The sequence below is a fragment of the Thunnus albacares genome, chromosome 7 (assembly GCF_914725855.1).
Source record: "Thunnus albacares chromosome 7, fThuAlb1.1, whole genome shotgun sequence".
Taxonomy (NCBI): Eukaryota; Metazoa; Chordata; class Actinopteri; order Scombriformes; family Scombridae; genus Thunnus; species Thunnus albacares.
In genome coordinates, this window is record NC_058112.1 from 34,895,022 (window position 1) to 34,914,139 (window position 19,118).

The 19,118-nt window shown below is 41.7% G+C and overlaps 1 protein-coding gene across 2 annotated transcripts in view; it reads right to left on the reverse strand.

The window, feature by feature from the left end:
* LOC122985147 (protein NLRC3-like) overlaps nt 1-15,932 on the reverse strand; it is a 52,820-nt gene extending 36,888 nt beyond the window's left edge. For both annotated transcript variants that reach the window (XM_044355582.1, XM_044355583.1), the window contains exons 1-3: nt 15,618-15,932; nt 3,281-3,540; nt 1,317-3,144 (exon numbers count right to left, since the gene is read on the reverse strand). In XM_044355582.1, the coding sequence (XP_044211517.1) occupies nt 1,317-3,144; nt 3,281-3,540; nt 15,618-15,745 (2,216 nt within the window). In that variant the 5' untranslated portion in view covers nt 15,746-15,932. The remainder of the gene's footprint in view (nt 1-1,316; nt 3,145-3,280; nt 3,541-15,617) is intronic.
* Nucleotides 15,933-19,118: the final 3,186 nt, after the last annotated feature.

The following is a 19,118-nucleotide window of genomic DNA, read 5'->3' on the forward strand; positions in this document are numbered from 1 at the left end:
ACACCTGAGTTGGTTCTGTTATTTGTCTCGATATAAAACTGAGATGTTAGTGATGTAATATCAGATCAGTCCGATCAGCTGCTGCGTCTAATCACTACAGATTTACAATAAAGGGTTGTGTCAGTTTGATAAAAGATGAAGGATGGTCTTGTGTACTGTTTACTCCCTCCTTCAGGCAGCCTCCTCTCTCCTCCAAACAGAAATAAGCAAATTCAAACATCCTTCATGATGAGACCAATTTCCAGATCAATTTCCGGGTCACCCGAGGAGAGAGAAGACATGAAATAAGGTCATGAGAAGCACCCATCATATCAGAGTGTCTCCACAAAGTTCAAATGAAAATGTCTTGTTCATAAAACCTGAGCAGCTTCAAACTGAGTCTCTTCAATTATCACTGTGCACTCACAGCAATTAAGTGTTATCAGCAGGAAGAGCTTTGTAGACTTTTTATGCCCTGGGTTTCGCCTCTCAGGCTTCATACAAGCTGGTAGCTGCAGCAGATCACAGATATTACATGTATGTGTCTGTATATAAAATAAACAGACACATTATAGAAAGGTACAGCAGGTACTGTCCACTGGAAAATACTGTTGTCTGTTGTGATGAAATAATGACTCTTTAAACATTTTCAACAAAAACTTCAAACCTGAAGATATTTTGCTGGATTTGTATTAAACCCAAAGGAAGAAAACTAGAAGGTGAACAATAAACTGTAAAATCATTATAAATAAACAGAATAACTGTGTTTACTAATGTGAGGTATAAACACACAAACAATAATAAGTTTTTCTTGCTCTCATAGCATTTGTAACATGTGAAGAACATTTGAAGTGAAGCACTATAAGTCAGAGTCGTCGTGTTCACATCCACAAACCCTCAGTGGGATAGGTGCTGGATACAAAATCTATTCAACTGGGATACAAGGAGAACTCACACACTGGAATCACAGCTCCATTTAAATTTACTGGTAACATTTCAACTGATTACAGGTCTTCCTCAGACAAATACCCACAGGAGGGAAATGAAGGATATTTATATCAAAATGACCGGTGACATAATCAATGTGTCAAGATATCCTCATCACTATGAAAATAAAAACATTAATGTGAATAGAAATATGTTTTCCTTGTGATGAGGATGTCTTGACACATGTGAATGTGCTTGCAGGTACTCCTTGTAATGAAACACTACTCATGTATAACTTTGGCAACAAGCAGCTGTAACACATGTTTAACACTTTGATAGTGTGCATGTGTGAATCTTTACTGTAATACTGATGGCAGCTTTATAATGTTGATAATCACATCTGGACTTACTGAGCCTTTCTGCAGTTCCTCACAGCTGGGATCAGTCTCAGTTGTCCCTCCTTTGATGTGTTGTACTTCTTCAGGTCCAACTCATCCAGAACCTCCTCTGACATCTGCAGCATGTAGGCCAGAGCTGAGCAGTGGATCACAGAGAGTTTCTTCTCTGATCTGTTCTCTGACTTCAGGAACTCTTGGATCTCCTGATGCACTGAGCAGTCGTTCATCTCCATCAGACAGTAGAAGATGTTGATGCTTCTGTCAGGATAGATATCCTCAGTGTTCATCGCCTTCAGGTTGTTGATGGCTCTCTGGATGATTTCTGGACTGTTCTCTGTCTGACCCAGCAGGCCTCCTAAGAGACTCTGGTTGGACTCCAGAGAGAGGCCATGAAGGAAGCGCACAAACAGGTCCAGGTGGCCATTTTCACTTCTGAGAGATTTCTTCATGGCTCTCATCAGGAAGACATCCAGAGATGAGTAACTGTGTTTCTTTCCCAGGAAGTTATTCAGAAATGAGTAACTGTAGTATGTTCCCAGGAAGTCCTCCAGTACCTTTGTGTTCCTGTTGGTGTAACAGTGGTACATGTAGACTGCAGCCAGAAACTCCTGAACGCTCAGATGAACAAAGCAGTAGACTGTTTTCTGGAAGATCACACTCTCTCTTTTGAAGATCTCTGTACAAACTCCTGATAACACCGAGGCCTCTGTGACATCAAGACCACACTTCTTCAGGTCTTCTTGGTAGAACATGATGTTTCCTTTCTCCAGATGTTCAAACGCCAGCCTCCCCAGCTTCAGAAGAAGTTCCCTGTCAGCCTCTGTCAGCTCCTGTGGACTCGTCTCATGTCCTTCATCATACTTGTGCTTCTTCCTCTTTGTCTGAACCAGCAGGAAGTGTGAGTACATGTCAGTCAGGGTCTTGGGCAGCTCTCCTCTCTGGTCTGTAGTCAACATGTGCTCCAGAACTGTAGCAGTGATCCAGCAGAAGACTGGGATGAGACACATGATGTGGAGGCTCCTGGATGTCTTGATGTGTGAGATGATTCTGCTGGACAGCTTTTTATTACTGAATCTCTTCCTGAAGTACTCCTCCTTCTGGGCGTCAGTGAAGCCTCGTACTTCTGTTACCCTGTCAACACATGTAGGAGGGATCTGATTGGCTGCTGCAGGTCGGGAAGTTATCCAGATGAGAGCCGAGGGAAGCAGCTTCCCCTCGATGAGGTTTGTCAACAGCACGTTGACTGATGACTTCTGTGTGACATCAGACACGATCTTCCTGTTCTTGAAATCCAGTGAAAGTCTGCTTTCATCCAGGCCGTCAAAGATGAACAAAACTTTCCAGACAGCGAGCTTCTCTGCTGTGACCTTCTGTAATGTTGGATGGAAATCATGGATCAGCATGAGGAGACTGTACTGCTCATCTTTGATCAAGTTCAGCTCCCTGAACGAAAGCAGAATCATCAAACTGACATCTTGGTTTTCCGAGCCCTCTGCCCAGTCCAGAGTGAACTTCTGCACTGAGAAGGTTTTTCCAACGCCAGCAACGCCGTTGGTCAGAACGACTCTGATGTCTTTCTGTTGGTCAGGTAAGACTTTAAAGATGTCGTGACACCTGATTGGAGTGTCATGGAGGGTCTCCATCTTGGAAGCAGCTTCAAGCTGCCTCACCTCATGTTGGGTATTAACGTCTTCACTCTGTCCCTCTGTGATGTAGAGCTCAGTGTAGATCCTGTTGAGGAGGGTTTTACTTCCTGCTTCATCAGTTCCTTCAGTCACACATTCAAATCTCCTCCTCAGACTGATCTTATGTTCATCTAAAACCTCCTGCAGACCACTTTCTGCTGAAAGAGAAGAAAAAATGTATAATTAGAAAGAAATATGTCTGACTGTGTTAATTTTCAGCAGGATAGAGGAGGTAGATTCCTGTCCTGTTTTCAGAGATGATGACATCAGCAGACAGATCTTCAGTCTTACTTTGTACAGTGCTGGTCTGACTGTCTGTCTGCAGTCCAGGTCTTGTTCTGGATCTTTTTCCACACTGGGGACAGGAGGAGTCTCCTGATGGAGCAGACTGGTCCCAGTATGAGGTGATGCACTGACTGCAGAACCAGTGTCCACAGCTGGTAGAGACTGGATCCTTCAGGACGTCCTGACACAAAGAACAGCAGGACAGCTGCTCCTCCACAGAAACACCCCTCCTCTTCCTCTTCCTCTTCCTCTTCCTCTTCCTCTCTCTCTCTCTGTGGACATGAACACATTCTTTATGACACATGACATTAGTGGTGGCCAACCGACAGCTCACAAGTTGATGCAGCTCTTTCCCTATTGACCATATTTATGTTATATCCTCAGTGGTGAGAGCAAAACTACAAGAAGGGAAAAATACATTTGCTTGTTTTGTTGATTTCTGATGTTCTGGTATTGATGGCAAATTTTATAAGGCCATCAAAGCCTTGTATACTTCCCTGATTTCGTGTGTACAGTTAAATAATTTTAGGACTGGCTGGTTTCCTACTCCATTTGGAGTGAAGCAGCAGATGTACTTTCCCCTACATTATTTGCCCTTTATGTAGATGATTAAACTGAAGAAATTAAGCAGGCCAATCCAGGTATAGCGATTGATAATATGAATTTAAGATTTTTTTATATGCTGATGATATTGTGTTGCTTGCAGAGACAGAGATTAATTTACAAAAAATGTTAAATATTTTGAGATTATGGTGTAGTAAATGGAGACTGACTATTAATGATGACAAAACACAGATTATACATTTTAGAAAGCAATGTGAATGACAAAGCAACTATATATTTAAATTTGGACCAATGCCTCTAAAGTACACCAGTTCTTACACATATCTTGGTTTGGATTTTAATGAAAATATGTGCTTTACAGAGGGAATTAAAGTACCAGCAGAATCAGCAGGAAGAGCACTAGGGTCTGTAATGAATAAAATAAAATTGTGTCCTGAGCTTAGTTTTTCAACTTTCACTAAACTTTATGATTCAATGGTTGGCTCAGTTTTATTTTATGCTGCAGGTGTGTGGAGTTTTAAAGATGTAATGCCAACCAGAATCAAGCCATGAGGTGTTTTCTTGGGGTGCATACATTTACTGCTAAGCAAGCTGTTGAAGGTGACATCGGATGGGAGTCATTTATTGTAAAGCAGAGAGTTGAAATGGTTAGGTTGTGGAACTGCGTTATGCAGTTGCCAGAGGAAAGACTGACCAAAAAGATCTTCAACTGGGATCGAGCACACAATCATCCTTGGTCGAGAGAGGTCGCTGCAATATTTTCTCTTTCTGATTTGAATTTTATTTTCAGGAATAACTTGCAGTGTAATATAAATAAAGTTGCACAAAAATGATTAAAGATTTATAAGGAGCAATGGAAGGAAGACATTTATAAGAAGCCAAAGCTTAGAAACTACATTCAAATGAAAGATGATTATTATACAGAACCATATATAAAGCTAAACTTACAGAGAAGGCAAAGGTCCCTGTATGCTCAGTTAAGAACTGGTACTTTACCACTGGCAATTGAGGTAGGCAGATATAAAGGTACTCCTGGAGAGGAATGTTCATAGTTTTTTGTGATCTTTGTGTTGTCGAGGATGAATTTCATTTTGTTTTTCATTGCCCTCTGCCCATTGTTTAAACATTAACTTCAAGATCCACAGAAGCTGCAGCTGTCTGCTGAGACCTGTCTTCTATTCAGTGTCACAACAGGACAGCCAAAGTATCTGCAGAGGTCTCCTCCTCTCCAGAACAAACAGGTAAAAACTGAATGAAGCTGTTTCACATAGAAAATCAGTCTTTCTCTGATGCTATTCAGAGGACACAGGACGTCAGGGAAAAGCTGTGAGCCGAGCTGCTGCTAACATTTGCTCAGCTTGTTTCTCTGATAATTTAAGATCCTTCAAAATCCTTCATCTGATTAAAGATACAGTTGGAACGTAGGTCTAGTTGTTTTTAGACATTTTAATGCAGAATAGTTACATATTATAGTTTTAAACTAAAGGCACTGCTGCCTGATGCTGGGCTGTCAGATTAACTTGTTCATGTCTAGAAAACAAACAACAATCTGTCCTCTGTAATTTAACCTGCATTAAATATTGCAACTAGCACTCTTAAAACAAAATGAAAGCTATAAACGAAGAAATAATGCAGTCAATGCTCAAACAACAAAAACATCAGTAACTGAATTAAAAAACACAGAATTATAATAGAATAGTGTTGTAATGTAGGTTATCAAATAAGATTAAAAACTGAATCATCTTCAGGTCAGTTTACAGTAGAAACAGTCTCTTACTTTGTGTCTGAGGGTCCAGGTTCATTACTGTAGTTTGGAGGATAATCTTTAGACCTCTTCATAGACAGACAGCTGGATATCAGAGACTCTGCTCCGTCCTCCTCTTCCTCCAAATCCTTCATCTTCTGGAGTCTGAGAGGTAAACCAGTAACACTGGAGACACACACACATACACAGTAGAATAAACCCAGACTAATTATTATAGATTATTTTTAGACTTATTGCATTGTACGCCACTGAACCTGAGTACAAATTTCGTTTACATGTGTAAGCATGCAAATGACAATAAATTAACCTTGAACCTTGAATCATTATTAGCAGCCCTGATATTAACACTCACCCTGCCTCAGACTGTTTTCCTCCTTCTGCTCTGTTGACTTTAAAATGGAGTCTGACTGAATACTTTCACTTTTACTTCCTGCCTGTTTACTCCTGTAACAGGGTTAGAAATAACCCCTATTATGAATTTCTTCAAAATAGATGTGCCTGTCTTGTATGTACATAGTTTTAGAGCCACCTGGTGGAATAATAGCGTAACTGCACAAATAGTGTTCCTCTCTGCGCACCGTACGCGCCTCAGCAAAGAAAGGTACTTTCATGCTGGAGAGACCTGAACGCTTGCAGTTACATAACACACTATTGACGGTGACTGTGTGTTGCTGATTTTTGTACCAGTGCCAGAGTAAAGAGAGCCAGAATGAGAACAAGTCCTGTGTGGCTGTGCCGTTCTTCCTGCACCATAGACATCAGGGATACATCCACCATAAATCCACAGAAAGACACGACCCGTCACACTCCTCCCTTCCACTTCTTTACTAGAAGTCACGTGTGTGTGTTTGTGTGTGTGTGTGTGTGTGTGTGTGTGGTGAACAATTGCAGGTCATCTGTCAATAACAAATATCTAAAATTACTCTGAACTTTACAAAGTAACTCACAGCTCAAAGTGTGAGCAGAGAATATAATTGAAGACGTTCCTTATCAGATTTATGACTATGAATTAAAAACTCCCCCACTGGATACCAGGAGTCTTCCTCCCATTCCCCAACATGAGTCTGGTTCTCTAGAAGCACTGTGAAGCGTCATCTCTCCTCTCTACTTTAGCATTTCTTTAAGAAAATACGAACAATACATCCCTCCCCGTCTGCTGAAGGTCATCTGCCAGTAGTTCTCTCCTGCTGAAAACAGCCAGTTCAAAGCCCTGACTCCTATTTGTTAGTTATCTGGCCTCTCAGTTCGTCCTGTGAGCTTTATCGACCTCCAACCACAGACACTGCAGTCTCTAAAGCCTTCTGCTCCATGTTCTTTAGTTTTCATGTTCCTTGGGCTAAAAAGTCCTGTAATATTATCCTGTTAAACCAGAAGTCTTCCTCCAGTGCTGCTGTCCACCAGCTCGGTGCTCCAAACAGCACCTGCCTCTTTCAACATAGCCCACCTTCAATCCAACCAACAAAGCTGCAGTCCAACTGGTCTGCAAATGCCCATTGTTAAAACATTAACTTCAAGATCCACAGAAGCTGCAGCTGTCTGCTGAGACCTGTCTTCTATTCAGTGTCACAACAGGACAGCCAAAGTATCTGCAGAGGTCTCCTCCTCTCCAGAACAAACAGGTAAAAACTGAATGAAGCTGTTTCACATAGAAAATCAGTCTTTCTCTGATGCTATTCAGAGGACACAGGACGTCAGGGAAAAGCTGTGAGCCGAGCTGCTGCTAACATTTGCTCAGCTTGTTTCTCTGATAATTTAAGATCCTTCAAAATCCTTCATCTGATTAAAGATACAGTTGGAACGTAGGTCTAGTTGTTTTTAGACATTTTAATGCAGAATAGATACGTATTATAGTTTTAAACTAAAGGCACTGCTGCCTGATGCTGGGCTGTCAGATTAACTTTTTCATGTCTAGAAAACAAACTGTAGGAGCCATGAATGGCTTAATTTCAAGTTTGAATGAATTGCAAAGTAGTCATTTTTTGTTTTATATTTTGGGTTATTTTGGTTTGTTTATTATTGCACGATCACAGTGATTGATAATCAGGTCACATGGATATGGGCGGTGGTATCCTATAGTTAATATAAGCACCTGTTCACCTGCATGCCAGCTGGTAAGAAAGACAGAGGGTGAGTGGGTCGTCGTATTTTTTGTTGACCGCTGTTTTACACCTGATCGCTGTGATTATTTTGAGTAGCCTATATTTTGTGCACGTTATAATAAGTTGATCCTTTTCATTAATAAAAGTTATTAAACTTATTTTTTGATCTCAGCGAATCTTTTTGGTAGCGTGTCAGACAAACGGCAAACAAGGCCCAACCTTAGCCTCTCAGCGACTTTTACATTGTTGCCAGTAGTCGCTACATTTTGTCAACAAAAAATGGCATTAAAAGAAACATCACTGGATGGCGCATGGGCTCAAGGATCGATTGGACGGGGATTAAACAAAGCGATCATCGGGGGTAAATGACTAAAGAAGGCACCGGCTGTCAACTATTACAACTTCAGGAGCCACAGTGAAAGCCAACCACAGAAGCCAGGTAGGCTTACCGGTGTCTGTACACATTAAACTGTGTATTAATGGAAGGAATGCGGCTTGCATATTCACTGCTGTGTGTCCGCTGGGGACGACTGGCTGATTGATTACCGGTTGAGAGGTGGCTCACCCGGAGTGTTGGCATCAACCTGATTGTATGGGTTCCCGGTGCTGAATTATCTCCGTGGTGCAAAAATAAGGAATCTCCGCTTGGTCTCTTTGAAGTTGCCGCTGCGCTGTTGATGTGGAAATGTGATGTTTGCTGGATGAATTGCCTTTCGGTCTGTGGATGTGTCCTTAAATGCACAAATAATGTATTGAAAAAGTCATCGAAAAGGAACTCAAGAGGAAAAATGAGTCAAATAAATGCTGGTGTTGCAAGTTCTCAAATGGAGTGTGGGAAAAGAAAAGTTCAACTCACTGCAAAGGCGTTGGTGAATAAAATTGAAAAGCTTCAATGGGAACGCAAAATGACTGTGAATAAAATTAAAGGGCTCATACCACAAATGAAGTCATTCATGAAAAAAAGGGAAAACGTCTCTCATGTACAACCCCTTTTAGAGAATTTAATTCAACTTTGTGAAAATGCCAACATGTCACATAATATGTTGATTCCTTTACTCCCAGAGGATGAACAGAGGAAACAAAATGAATGGTTTTCCTGCATTGTGAAATACAGCAACCCATTTAAAGGGCATGTTGAACAGTGGTTGAGTGAACCAGAGGAACTGCTCCACAATGACAGTTGTGTTCAATCTGATCCTGTTGGAATCAATGAAGATGTGTCTTTTCCTCAAATAGCCGATGAACCTCAAGTAATAATGCAGGCTGCATCCATAATCATGACAGATGATATACAAGATGATGTAAAGCCAAGTGACAGTGTGTCAAATGTGGGAAGCAGAGTATCCAGATCACAAAACTCTGCAACAGGAAGAAAGTCCGCTGCTTCTAGTATTTCTTCTGCACGTCTTAAAGCTGAGGCGGACTTGGCAGCTTTAAAGATGAGACAAAAATTATTAAAGGACAAACGCGAACTGGAAGAAGAGGAGGAACGGCTACGTAAAAGGAAGGAGCAGCTTCAACTGGATGAGGAAATTGCTACACACATGGCTAAGCTAAATGTGTTCAGATCTCAGAGCATCCTAAGTGGGAAAACCTCTATAACAAAGCAATCAGATGGGATGAATTCTTATTTGGAAAAAAGACAAGGAAAAACACAAACCCTCAGTGCTAAGGCAAATCCATTTATTCCACAAATGTCACAAAAGGAAATCAAATGTGACCACCTGGATACAGGAGCAAGGCCTGAGGAGAAAAATCCATCTCAGTTCTTTCATTTGAAGCCTATGTCTGTAGGGTGCCATGAACCCCAGCAACATTCAGTGTATCATGATGCTCAAGCAACTACACAAATGCAATATGGAAATGTGTCATATGCAAATATGAGTCCAGAAAATGAAGACCAAAACAACATACTTGGTATTATGAGGAAGCAAAATGAAATCACTACACTGTTGATACAGCAGCAATGTCTTTCATCTTTGCCCAAGCGAGATATACCAACTTTTGATGGTGATCCATAAAATATCATGCATTCATGAAGGCTTTTGAGGATGGTGTGGAAAGGAACACTGCGAGCCACAGTGACCGACTCTATTTCCTGGAGCAGCACACTAAGGGTCATCCAAAAGAGCTTGTTAGAAGCTGCCAGCACATTGATCCAGAGAGGGCATATGTTAAGGCTAAGGCTTTATTACAGGAGCAGTTTGGAAATGAGCAGAAGGTTGCATCTGCATACATGGAAAGGGCTCTTTCATGGCCTCCGATCAAAACTGAAGATGTAAAAGCTCTTCAAGATCACAGCTTTTTCCTCAGAGGCTGCTGTAATGCCATGGAAGAGGTGGAGAACTGTAGCCTGTGAACTGCAAGAAAGGCGCAGCCAGAGAGCTACATTAATTGACATCACTAATTTCATTGAGAGACAAGTGAGAATCTTAACTGACCCAGTGTTTGGAAACATACAGGATGCTCCATCGCTGACAACAAACAAAGGTGTAGGCAAGCACAATCCACAATCTCGTTCTGGAATTAAAGGAACTAGTTTTGCTACCACTGTAGCCCCTGTGGGAAACAAAACTCAACCTGGAACCAAAGGGAAGGAACATGTTCAAACTGAAAGGAAGACATGTCTTTGCTGTGGAGGAGGTCACGCATTGGATTTGTGTCCTCAGTTGGGGAAAAGAGCACATAAAGAGAAGATTGGCTTCTTGAAGGACAATGGTGTCTGTTTTGGCTGTTTGTGTATTGGACACATCAGCAAAGATTGCAGAAAACGGATTTCCTGTGCAAAATGCGGTCTTAAACATCCAACCATACTTCACATTCCTCCAAAGGAAAAGGAATCTGACCTAGCTGAGAGGAAAGCAGAGGTGTCAGTGGACAGCACTCTGGTGTCAAGTGGTCTTACTGGGGCTGGTGATCACGATTGTATACTTCCCATAGTTCCAGTGCAAGTTAAATCCAGAAAGGGGAGCAAGATTGTCACCACCTATGCTTTCTTGGACCAAGGCAGTACAGCAGTATTCCGTACAGAGTCTCTGATGCACAAGCTTGACCTTACAGGGAAGAAGGTACATATTCTTTTATGGACAATGGGCCAAGAGAAAGTTGTGAGCAGTAACATCGTGTCAGGCCTGGAGGTAGCTGGCTTGAATGAAGAGCACTTCTGTGAACTGCCCAAGGCTTACACGCAGGTGTGCATGCCTGTTCACAAAGGGAACATTCCGAGACATAGTGATCTTCAGAGATGGCCTCATTTAAAACATGTCAATCAGCTCAATCCCTGCCTGAGATTGAGGCAGGGATTGAGCTGTTGATAGGGACAAATGTTTCTAAGGCCTTGGAACCATTGCAAGTAATATGCAGTGTTAATAATGGACCCTATGCAATAAGGACAATGCTGGGTTGGACTGCGAATGAACCACTGAAAGGAGACAGTGGAGATGCAATGGACTGTGAGCAGCCAGAGTTACAAATGAACAGAGTGTCAGTTGTGTGTTTGTACGAACTTTGGCAGCAGCAATTTAAGGCAGATTTCCCTGAATGCAGCATGGATGAACAAACTAGCATGTCAAGAGAAGATCAAAAGTTTATGGAACTGGTCACAAACTCAGCAAAGCAGGTGAATGGCCACTATCAGATCAACTTACGTCTGAGGAAAAGGGACGTTAGCATGCCAAATAATAAGAAAATCATTGAGCAGCGTGCCTTACACCTGAAGAAGAGGCTTCAGAAGGATTCCTCATTTCATGCTGATTATATGGCCTTCATGAATGACCTTGTTGCCAAAGGTTATGCTGAAAGGGTGCCTGAAGAGGATGTGGAACGTAGTGATGGCAAGGTCTGGTATATCCCGCACCATAGCGTCTACCATCCTACAAAAGGAAAGATCAGAGTTGTCTTTGACTGTGGAGCGAGTTTCCAGGGAACATCAATTAATGCTCAGCTCCTACAGGGACCAGATCTTACAAGTTCACTGATAGGAGTGGTGACCAGATTCAGGAAAGAACCAGTGGTGATCATGGCAGATGTTGAATCCATGTTTCACCAGGTAAGAGTGCCAGTGGAAGATGTTGATTTGCTGAGGTTCCTCTGGTGGCCTGATGGGGATTTAAATCAAGATCTCAGCGACTTCAGGATGATGGTGCATCTCTTTGGGGCGACGTTGTCTCCCAGCTGCGCCAAATTTGCCCTCAGAAAATGTGCAGAGGACAACAAAGAACAGTTCAGCCAGGAAGTGGTGGATAAGGTCCTACATTGCTTCTATGTTGATGACTGTCTTGTGTCAGTAGCTTCGGAGGAGGAAGCAGTGTCACTGCTATCATGACCTTGTCTCCATCTGTGCTAAAGGTGGATTCCAGCTCACAAAGTGGATAAGCAACAGGCATGATGTTCTGTCTGTGATACCTGAGAGCCACAGAGCTAAGGATATGAAAAGGTTGGACATGGATCGGTATGTGCTACCAGTAGAGAGAGTACTTGGTGTGGAATGGTGTATCCAGTCTGATACTTTTAAAGTTCAAGATTGTGATCAAGGACAGACCACTCACCAGGAGAGGGATTCTCTCAACAGTTAGCTCCAACTATGATCCTCTTGGTATCTTGAGTCCTGTCGTCCTGTCAGCGAAGAAGATCTTAAGGGATCTGTGCAGGAGAGCACTTGGCTGGGATGATGTCATACTTGAGTCGGTTGCTCAGGACTGGACAAGTTGGCTGGATGAACTTTCTCATTTGGAGAAATGTAACATCATGAGATGTCTGAAACCACTGGACTTAGGAGAAGTTACTACAGCACAAGTGATGCAAGTGAAGAAGGCTATGGAGTAGTGACTTACCTGTTGTCACAAAATGCCCACTCTCAAGTACACAGTGCCTTTGTTATGGGAAAGGATAGGGTAGCTCCACTGAAGTCTGTTACCATCCCCCGAATGGAGCTTATTGCTGCCACCATGGCAAGTCGCATTGATGTCTTGTGGAGGAAAGAGCTGCACATGCATCTTCAGGATTCTGTGTTTTGGACGGACAGTGCTTCTGTGCTCAAGTACATCAAAAATGAGACTTCCAGATTCAGAGTCTTTGTTGCCAACCGAGTCTCAGAAATTCGCAAGGCCTCACACCCTTCTCAATGGCGGTATGTTTAAACTGCAAGCAATCCAGCCGATGTTGCCTCCAGGGGTGTGAAAGTAGATACATTTCTCAAGAATGCAACATGGGTGTCAGGGCCTCATTTTCTCCTTCAATCTGAGAGTGAGTGGCCTGTCTCTCCTGACGATGCTCTTCAACTTCCATCAGATGACCCTGAGGTTAAGAAAGCTGTTGCAGTGAATGCTGTACAGGTCAGAGAGGAGGTTGATGCAGTGACTCGCATGATCCATTACTTTGACTCTTGGACCCATCTGAGAAAGTCTGTTGCTTGGATCTTGAGATTTAAGATTTGGCTCTTGTCTGTTTGTCAGAAGAGGAGACAATTGAGCATGGCTCTTGCACAGTCTGACTTGGATATGGACCAACAAAGACTTTCATTGGAGAAGGACATGGAAACTTTTAAGAGAAAGACAGTTTCAAATTGTCTATCAGTGGAGGAGCTTGAGAAGACTGAACTGGAGATCATCAAGTTTAGTCAAAGGAAGAGGTTTCCAGAGGAATTCTCCAGGCTGCAAAAGGGAAAAAGTGTGAAGGGGCACAGTCACATCTACACACTCTGCCCACTGATGGAGGATGGTGTTCTGAGAGTTGGTGGTCGGCTCAGCAGGTCATCTATGCCAGCAGAAACAAAACATCCCATAATACTGGCTAAAAATTTACATATATCAGCCATTCTTCTGAGGCACATTCATCAAGAGGTGGGACATGGTGGTCGTAACCACATGTTATCCAAACTGCGCAAGAGATATTGGATCACTGGTGCCAGTACAGCCATAAGGAGAGTTCTGTCAAAGTATATCATCTGTCGACGATTGAATGCTCAGCCAGTGTCCCAGCAGATGGCAGACTTACCTTATGAAAGAGTTACTCCAGATGAACCTCCTTTTACTCGTGTTGGAGCTGACTATTTTGGACCTTTCGAGGTGAGGAGCAGAAGGAGTGTAGTGAAGAGGTATGGAGTCATTTTCACCTGCCTGGCCATACGCGCAATCCACCTTGAAGTGGCACCTTCACTGGACACAGACTCTTTCATTAATGCACTCAGACGCTTTATAGCAAGACGTGGTCAAGTTCAGGAATTGTGCTCTGATAATGGGACAAACTTCATTGGAGCGGAGCGTGAATTGAGAACAGCTATTGAGCAGTGGAATCAGTTGCATATTAATGGTGTTCTTCTTCAGAAAGGAATAAAATGGACTTTTAACCCCCTGGCTGGCTCACATCATGGAGGATCTTGGGAGAGGTTAATTAGATCAGTGAGGAAAGTCCTCAATTCCACTTTGAAAGTGCAAAACTTGGACGAAGAAGGCCTTCACACAGTTCTCTGTGAACTGGAAGCCATCATCAATGGCCGTCCAATTACTAAAGCATCCACAGATCCTAATGACCTGGAAGCATTGACACCAAATCACCTGTTACTTTTGAAGACCTTACCATCTTTGCCACCAGGAGTCTTCCAGGGGACAGACATGTATGTTCGTAGACGATGGAAGCAGGTCCAGTACATGTCTGACTTGTTCTGGAAAAGATGGGTTAAAGAATACTTACCTCAACTGCAGGAGCGTCAGAGGTGGTCAGGAGTGAAGCGCAACCTCATCGCTGGAGATATAGTGCTTATAGTGGATAACACGGCACCTTGTAACTCCTGGGTCATGGGAAGAGTCCTACAAACCTTTCCAGACAGGAGAGGTTTTGTGCGTCAGGTGCGCATCAAAACAAAGAGCAGCTGCCTGGACCGACCAATAACCAAAGTGTGTCTACTACAGGAGGCCAAAGCTGGATAAGGAGTGGCTGATGCACATTGTGATACTTTGACCTCCATTTTGACTCTGATTTTTGACTGACAGACATAGAGTGATGGTAAAGATCACTCTAATAAGACTATGTGCTAGTAACCTCTGGTCTTACTGACTTATGACTCATGTACAGGATCGGGAGGAAGAAAGAAGATCGAAAATGTAAAGTAAATTTATGGACTTTGATTATTGAGCTTTTAATTGCTTCATGCCTCCTATTAACATCTGTAATGTGAGTAATTATTATGTAATAACCTAATAATTAGGGGGTGGCGTGTAGGAGCCATGAATGGCTGAAATGAATTGCAAAGTAGTAATTTTTTGTTTTATATTTTGGGTTATTTTGGTTTGTTTATTATTGCACGATCACAGTGATTGATAATCAGGTCACATGGATATGGGCGGTGGTATCCTATAGTTAATATAAGCACCTGTTCACCTGCATGCCAGCTGGTAAGAAAGACAGAGGGTGAGTGGGTCGTCGTATTTTTTGTTGACCGCTGTTTTACACCTGATCGCTGTGATTATTTTGAGTAGCCTATATTTTGTGCACGTTATAATAAGTTGATCCTTTTCATTATTAAAAGTTAATCAACTTATTTTTTGATCTCAGCAAATCTTTTTGGTAGCGTGTCAGACAAACGGCAAACAAGGCCCAACCTCAGCCTCTCAGCGACTTTTACATTGTTGCCAGTAGTCGCTACACAAACACAACAATCTGTCCTCTGTAATTTAACCTGCATTAAATATTGGTTGAAGCAACTAATAAACATTTCAGAACAGAAATCAAGCATCTATAAACAAAATGAAAGCTGTAAATGAAGAAATAATGCAGTCAAAACTCAAACAACAAAAAGATTAGTGACTGAATTAAAAAAAACACAGAATTATAATAGAATAGTGTTGTAATGTAGGTTATCAGATGACATTAAACTGAATCATCTTCAGGTCAGTTTACAGTAGAAACAGTCTCTTACTTTGTGTCTGAGGGTCCAGGTTCATTACTGATGTCTGGAGGAAGACCTTTAGACCGGTCAGTCTTCATAGACAGACAGCTGGATATCAGAGACTCTGCTCCGTCCTCCTCTTCCTCCAAATCCTTCATCTTCTGGAGTCTGAGAGGTAAACCAGTAACACTGGAGACACACACACATACACAGTAGAATAAACCCAGTCCTTCCTCTCAACTTAGTAGCTTCTTATTAGTTTACATGACTTTAACTACAACCATGTGTGTTTTCCAGCCATCACAAAGATAAACTTTGACTCTGCTTTAAATCCAACAAACAGACTTCAGATAAACATCTGTGTGGTTCTTAACTGTGACTTCTCTCTATTTGAACTGCAGCAGTGTGTCACGTTACATCACTGTGAGGACGCAGAAACCAGGAAAAGAACAAAGGAAACAACATTTGAAGACATCAACACTGTGATTTCATATTTTTCTGACACAGTTTAATCAACTAAACAATTAATCAGAAAAATAATCAGCAGATTGATCAATAATGACAGTAATCATTATTAGCAGCTCTGATATTAACACTCACCCTGCCTCAGACTGTTTTCCTCCTTCTGCTCTGTTGACTTTAAAATGGAGTCTGACTGAATACTTTCAACTTTCACTTCCTCTGTTCTTCAGCTTTACTGGAAGTCACGTGTTTGTGTGTGTGTGTGTGTGTGTGTGTGTGTGTGTGTGTGTGTGTGTGTGTATGTGTGTGGTGTGTGTGTATGTGTGGTTTGTGTGTGTGTGTGTGTGTGTGTGTGGTGTGTGTGTGTGGAGAGAGAGCGGTAATGTGTTGAATGAACAATTGCATCTGAAATTACTCTGAACTTTACAAATTAACTCACAGCTCAAAGTGTGAGCAGAGAATTTTATTGAAGACGTTTCTGATAACATTTATGTTCACTGTTAGCAGAGCAGCTCACAGCAGCTTTCAGTTAGCAGGTAAAGTTGAATCTGACTCAACTATCTGCTAATTTAACACAATGTCACAATCAAATATGTACAGGTAAATGTTCCTGGTAGATAACTTTCTAACAGGATGGCATCAGTCTTTTACCAAACATATTGTGGATAACATCCTGTTCAGTGTTATAAAGCACACCCTCCTGCATGTTTAGCTGCCAGCAGCAGCTTAGTCCGATGCTTTGGTTCAGACTGAAATTTCTCAACAAGAATTTGATGTATTGTTATTAAATGTTGTTCAGACATTCAGACAACAATGTGCCAGCAAAGGCAGAGAAGAAGAAGAAGAGTGCAAACTAGTAAACATGGATGTAAACAATGCAGGATTTAAAATACTAGCTTCAAAAATTGACTTTGCAAATGTTTCATGAGGAGGGAAATGGATTCAACACATTTGTTAGACCACAAGGATTCACACAATGTGTTTTGGTCAGTAAGTCAATGTAAACATGACTTTTGTCTGTTAACAAGAAAACTCCACAGGGCTCCTTTAAGCTACTATGAGACATTAAAAGTCAGGAAAAATAAGCAGGAGGCAACTGAGCAAAACAGAAAAATAACAGACTGCTGCTCTTTTGTCTTGTGTTGTGGTGCTGAACAGAGAGCTCTGCTAAATATCTTCATAATGCATCTTTTCATTTGTGTTTCTCTCTCTCACTGTTTCTGCTATAATCTCTCTCCCTCTGTGTCAGTGTGATACAACAGTTTTACACATTTGACTTTTCCCAAATGTTAAATGTCAGACTCAGTTTCCTCTGCTGCAGTGGTCAGTCTGCAGTGATAAATCAGCTGCAGCAGGCTGTTTGTATACATTTCCATTACTTCCTCCCATATTTTGTGTCTTTGAACAGGAACAAGTTAAGACACATTCTGTATTGCAGGAGACCAAACACTCCATTTTCTTCCATTTTACCTGCACAAAACCCCGGTGCAGTCCTTTAGTAAATAAGGAGACACAATGTGACTTGTTACTAAATCCTTAGTAAATATCACCCTGGGTTACCTGCTACTACTTTAGATTGTTAGACTGGAAAATCAAATAGCAATAGCAGCCCTGTCTCTGTCTCTGGTTAACATGTACATGAAGATCTGTTCTAGATTACAGCTGAATGGAAGGTAGTTCATTATTTCTTTCTACTGTGTTTCCTTCATATCTACACTACAACCTTAATGAAACCGTCTCACTGAATCATCTTCAGGTCAGTTTACAGTAGAAACAGTCTCTTACTTTGTGTCTGAGGGTCCAGGTTCATTATTGAAGACTGGAGGACTACGTTTAGACCGGTCACTCTTCATAGACAGACAGCTGGATATCAGAGACTCTGCTCCGTCCTCCTCTTCCTCCAAATCATTCATCTTCTGGAGTCTGAGAGGTAAACCAGTAACACTGGAGACACACACACATACACAGTATAATAAACCCAGTCCTTCCTCTCAACTTAGTAGCTTCTTATTAGTTTACATGACTTTAACTACAACCATGTGTGTTTTCCAGCCATCACAAAGATAAACTTTGACTCTGCTTTAAATCCAACAAACAGACTTCAGATAAACATCTGTGTGGTTCTTAACTGTGACTTCTCTCTATTTTAACTGCAGCAGTGTGTCACGTTACATCACTGTGAGGACGCAGAAACCAGGAAAAGAACAAAGGAAACAACGTTTGAAGACGTCAACACTGTGATTTCATATTTTTCTGACACAGTTTAATCAACTAAACAATTAATCAGAAAAATAATCAGCAGATTGATCAATAATGACAGTAATCATTATTAGCAGCTCTGATATTAACACTCACCCTGCCTCAGACTGTTTTCCTCCTTCTGCTCTGTTGACTTTAAAATGGAGTCTGACTGAATACTTTCACTTTTACTTCCTCTGTTCTTCAGCTTTACTGGAAGTCACGTGTTTGTGTGTGTGTGTGTGTGTGTGTGTGTGTGTGGTGTGTGTGTGTGTGTGTGTGTGTGTGTGTGTGTGTGTGTGTGTGTGTGTGTGTGTGTGTGGAGAGAGAGCGGTAATGTGTTGAATGAACAATTGCATCTGAAATTACTCTGAACTTTACAAATTAACTCACAGCTCAAAGTGTGAGCAGAGAATTTTATTGAAGACGTTTCTGATAACATTTATGTTCACTGTTAGCAGAGCAGCTCACAGCAGCTTTCAGTTAGCAGGTAAAGTTGAATCTGACTCAACTATCTGCTAATTTAACACAATGTCACAATCAAATATGTACAGGTAAATGTTCCTGGTAGATAACTTTCTAACAGGATGGCATCAGTCTTTTACCAAACATATTGTGGATAACATCCTGTTCAGTGTTATAAAGCACACCCTCCTGCATGTTTAGCTGCCAGCAGCAGCTTAGTCCGATGCTTTGGTTCAGACTGAAATTTCTCAACAAGAATTTGATGTATTGTTATTAAATGTTGTTCAGACATTCAGACAACAATGTGCCAGCAAAGGCAGAGAAGAAGAAGAAGAGTGCAAACTAGTAAACATGGATGTAAACAAT